Below are 4,437 nucleotides of genomic sequence, written 5' to 3'. Positions count from 1 at the left end.
CTCCTGCCCATGGCCCCTTCTCCTGGCCCTGGACACCCCTGAGCACAGCCTGGTTCCCTCTCCTCACACCCCCTGGAGACATTGATCAGCACTGAGGACATCCCCCCTCAGGCTCCTCTTCTCCAGCTGAGCAGCCCCAGCTCTCCCAGCCTTTCCTCACAGCCAGATGCTCCAGCCCCTCAGCATCTCTGTGGCCCTGCCCTGGCCTCTCCAGTAGCTCCTTGGCCTTCAGCAACTGGGCAGCCCAGAACTGGACCCAGTTCCCCAGAGGGGACCTCACCAGGGCAGAGCAGAGGGGCAGGAGAACCTCCCTGACCTGCTGGCCACCCTCTTCTTGATGCCCCCCAGATGCCATGGGCCTCCTTGACCAATTATTCCTATCACACTCTCTCTCCTCCCTCTCCCAACAATAACCCTCACCACCTATTTCAGGGGTCCCACAACTTCAGCCTTCCCCAGCTCAAAGTATCCCAGAGAGAAACCCCACCTCAGAGCCTGAAGGTGAGGCAGGCACTTTGGCTGCTGGTGAGGTGGGTCTGCTGGTCCTTTCTGGCAAGTCAAAGGACAGATCCCTCCTGGTTGAGTCTCGTGGCTTCTTCTTCTTCTCAGCATCCAGGTCACGAGGGTCAGAGCCTGAGTGGCTCTCTGCTCTGGTGAGGACTCCAGTCAGGAAGTCTGCTATTTCATCCTAGGAAGGAGGGAACACACAGTTCAGGGCTGAGTGGTGAGCAGGTCTCTAAATCAGAGCTTGAAAGAAAAGAGGAACAGATTCCCCCAAAGGGACAAACAGGTTCTCCAGGTTTGATGTTCTGCAGAAAGAAACCCTCCAAGCTAACAGGCTTTCTCATGGAAATTCATCCTCCATGGATTTCTGTCACATAGGAGAGAATCATCGAATCATGGGATGGTTTGGGTTGGGACCTCAAAGATCATCCAGTTCCACCCCCTGCATGGGCAGGGACACCTCCCACCAGCCCAGGTTGCTCCAAGCCCCATCCAACCTGCCCTTCAACACCCCCAGGGATGGGGCAGCCACAGCTTCCCTGGGCAACCTGGGCCAGGCTCTCACCACCCTCACCGCAACAATTTCCTCCTCATCTCCAACCTCAATCTCCCTCTTCCAGTTTTAATGGAAGAACATGATGGTTTCTTCCAAGTTCCTAAATGGATGACTCAAAAAACTGCTCTGTGTTTAAGGTGCACCACCAGGAAGCTCCTGTCCTTCCTGAAAGTAGGAGGTGTGTGAGCAGCTCTGTATCCAGGCAGAGAGCCAAGGTCACCTGCAAAATCCCACTCACAAGACAGATCACCTTCAACCCAACCAGTCCTGAGATCCTTCAGCAGAGATGTTGACAGCTATGAGATGTCCAGGGCAGATTTCTGTGGTTACCTGGATGCATCTGTCCACCATACTCTGGGTCAGGCCTTCTGACTTCTTTTTGGTTTTGCTTATCCTGTTAAAAGAAACAGACACAAGTCAAGACGTTTGGTTTCCCACCTTCACCCTCACAACATCATTCTTCACCAAAGAGTAAGACTCAAGGCCAGCAAGTTCCCTCCCTCACCCATTCAGACACAGACCAAGGCAGGTCCCTCAGCTCTCCAGAACTCCTCAGCAACACTGAGACAGACTTTGGTGAGGAGGAAAGAAGCCCAGGACCCATTTTGCAAAGCAAACATGACCCTTCCTTCCCTTCAGACCCACTATGGCAATTGCACATCTCTTCATGTCCCTGATGGTCCCTGCTACTGATTCCTGACTCACATGATGCTCCCAAACCTTGTCTGTGCTGCTGAGTCCAGCATCAGGCCAACCCTCTTCTCCCACAAACCTGCTCAGCTGTACTTACTCCAAACACACACAAGTGTGAGAGGAGAACAAGCTCCAAGGTTTAGGGAAACCTTAAGAGTTTCTTGCCTCCTGCAAGGCTCTCACAGCCTCTCTCACCCCAATTCTTGGCACAGCCTCCAAAAACTACAGATTCCAAAGCCAGGGGTGAGATGAAAAAGCAAATCCTTCCTTTAGTGTCATACCAGTGTACCCTGGATCTTCAACTGGGAGAAATAATGTGGATCTATCACAGAAAACCAACCCTCTATCCACCAAACCACGTTTTGAATAATAAAACTGACCTGGGTGGAGCATTTTTATCCTGTTCTCATCTGGTTTCAGTACCCATTGGTATTACTTTTTCATACACAGCAGGCTCAGATCTCTGGGAAGAGGGAATCCATCTTCTGAGCATTACCTGAGATTGTCATCTGCTCCTCCCACCACCACCATGCTGTTATCAGCTCGGATTTTCTCCCTGAAATCTTCCATGGCTTCCATGTTGCACTGCAGGGAATTCTGCCCTATCACAAAGAGGACTGGGGTCTTCATCTCCAGGAGGGGATCATCAACATCCTGCAAGAATAAAGGGATCTGTCATTCCAAGGGACTGATCCAGGAGGTAGAGGCTTTGGAGACAAACACTTTAGAAGAGGGTTTCCAAAAAGGGAAGGTATGTACCAGAGGGGCAGGGAAGGCTTCCTGTGCTCTCCCAGTATATACCAGTTGCCCCTTGAATGGACAGAAATGTAAAGTGTGTGGTTGGCTTAAAGACCCCATGAGAAAGGCTGACTCAAAAACTGCACCAGCAGATAGTGCTGGTCCTCATCAACAGCCAGCACTGACCCCCCAGAAACCCTGCTTCCCTGTTATTTCCCCCCTGCAATTTCATGTTCATAGAATCATGGAGCAGTTTGGGTTGGAAGGGACCTCAAAGATCATCCAGTCCCACCCCCTGCATGGGCAGGGACACCTCCCACCAGCCCAGGCTGCTCCAAGCCCCATCCAACCTGCCCTTCAACACCCCCAGGGATGGGGCAGCCACAGCTTCCCTGCCCAACCTGGGCCAGGCTCTCACCACCCTCACAACAAAGAATTCCCTCCTCATCACCAACCCCCAGCTCCCTCTCCCAGTTTTCATCCATCCCCCTCATCCCATCCCTCCCTGCCCTTGTCCCAAGTCCCTCCCCATCTACTCAGATGGACAGAGCCCTGAAAAACACTCTGCTTGAGTCCTGCTGAGCTTCAGCAAATGCTTTTTATGCAGATTTCTCACAGCAGAGCCAAACAAACCCAGGACTTCCCCCCCTGGCTACCACATCAATAATCCTACTGGGAATGCAACAGTCCCACTTGCTGGGAACATCTCCAAATCAAAATCATATAGATGTTCCTCCAAAAAAAAAAAATAATCTTCAAGATATTCCTAGAAAAAAACCCTTCCATTTATCACTGGATTTCCAAGCCTGGTTTTATGAAACAGCTTGGGGAGATGAAAAGGCTCCATCTCCCTTTGGTCCTTACCCCTCTGGGGCCATCAACAGTGAGGAGTGGGAATCCAAGGCACACAACTGCAGTGACATATTCCAGCACGGAAACCTGGGCAGGGAACAGCAACACTCAGCAACCCTCCCTGTCCAGGGCAAGGAGGGAACAAAGACTGTTTTGCCAGGCACAGAAATATCTTCCCTATTTACACTTTTATTTTGTTGAAAAGAAGAGGGGAAAAGAAAACCATTTTATTAGTTAAACTGTGAGCAGAAAGGATGTGTGTGTCCAGGGCAGGTCTTGGGGAAAGGGGAAAGAATCCCCCCCACAGAGCCTTGAACACAACAGTAATTCATAGAATCATGGAATGGTTTGGGTTGGAAGGGACCTTCAAGATCCAACCCCCTGCATGGGCAGGGACACCTCCCACCAGCCCAGGTTGCTCCAAGCCCCATCCAACCTGCCCTTCAACACCCCCAGGGATGGGGCAGCCACAGCTTCCCTGCCCAACCTGGGCCAGGCTCTCACCACCCTCACAACAAAGAATTCCCTCCTCATCTCCAACCTCCAGCTCCCTCTCCCACTTTTCATCCATCCCCCTCATCCCATCTCTCCCTGCCCTTGTCCCAAGCCCCTCCCCAGCTTTCCTGGAGCCCCTTCAGGCACTGGAAGGTGCTCTAAGGTCTCCCTGGAGCCTTCTCTTCTCCAGGCTGAACCCCCCAACTCTCCCAGCCTGGCTCCAGAGCAGAGCTGCTCCAGCCCCATGGGTCATCCCATCAAACTGATTCTCAAACCCAGCTCTGAACTGAAGCTGCCACGTGGGCTCTGAGAGGCTGAAAAGGAACCAGATACTCACATGACAGGCCACCAAGGCACCCGTGTTCCACCCAATCAGGATGATGGGCTTGTGAGAGAAGTGACTATGGATCTGCAGGAGAAACAAACCAAAAGATATGGCTGGAGAAGAGGGACAGACAAGGGGATGATGCCCTGGAGTGGCCACAGCACCTAAAGGCCGGGTGGAGAGCCTGAAGGCTGGCAGCTCTCACTCACCTCTGCCACTTTGCCCCTCACTGCCCCAATCATGTGCTCCAGACACTGCAGCACCCCCACCCCAC

At 52.5% G+C, this 4,437-nt stretch overlaps 1 protein-coding gene across 1 annotated transcript in view; it reads right to left on the bottom strand.

Moving 5' to 3' along the window:
• KANSL3 (KAT8 regulatory NSL complex subunit 3) overlaps nucleotides 1-4,437 on the bottom strand; it is a 29,748-nt gene that overhangs the window by 21,019 nt on the left and 4,292 nt on the right. The window contains 6 exon segments of the mRNA XM_010003930.1: nucleotides 488-688; nucleotides 1,391-1,454; nucleotides 2,250-2,407; nucleotides 3,356-3,430; nucleotides 4,176-4,247; nucleotides 4,373-4,437. The exon segment at nucleotides 4,373-4,437 is cut by the window's right edge and continues 25 nt beyond it. Of these exon segments, the coding sequence (XP_010002232.1) occupies nucleotides 488-688; nucleotides 1,391-1,454; nucleotides 2,250-2,407; nucleotides 3,356-3,430; nucleotides 4,176-4,247; nucleotides 4,373-4,437 (635 nt within the window).

Source organism: Chaetura pelagica, unplaced genomic scaffold, assembly GCF_000747805.2.
Source record: "Chaetura pelagica isolate M959 unplaced genomic scaffold, ChaPel_1.0 scaffold528, whole genome shotgun sequence".
In the NCBI taxonomy this organism is placed as follows: domain Eukaryota; kingdom Metazoa; phylum Chordata; class Aves; order Apodiformes; family Apodidae; genus Chaetura; species Chaetura pelagica.
This window is presented reverse-complemented; position numbering and strand designations above follow the sequence as displayed.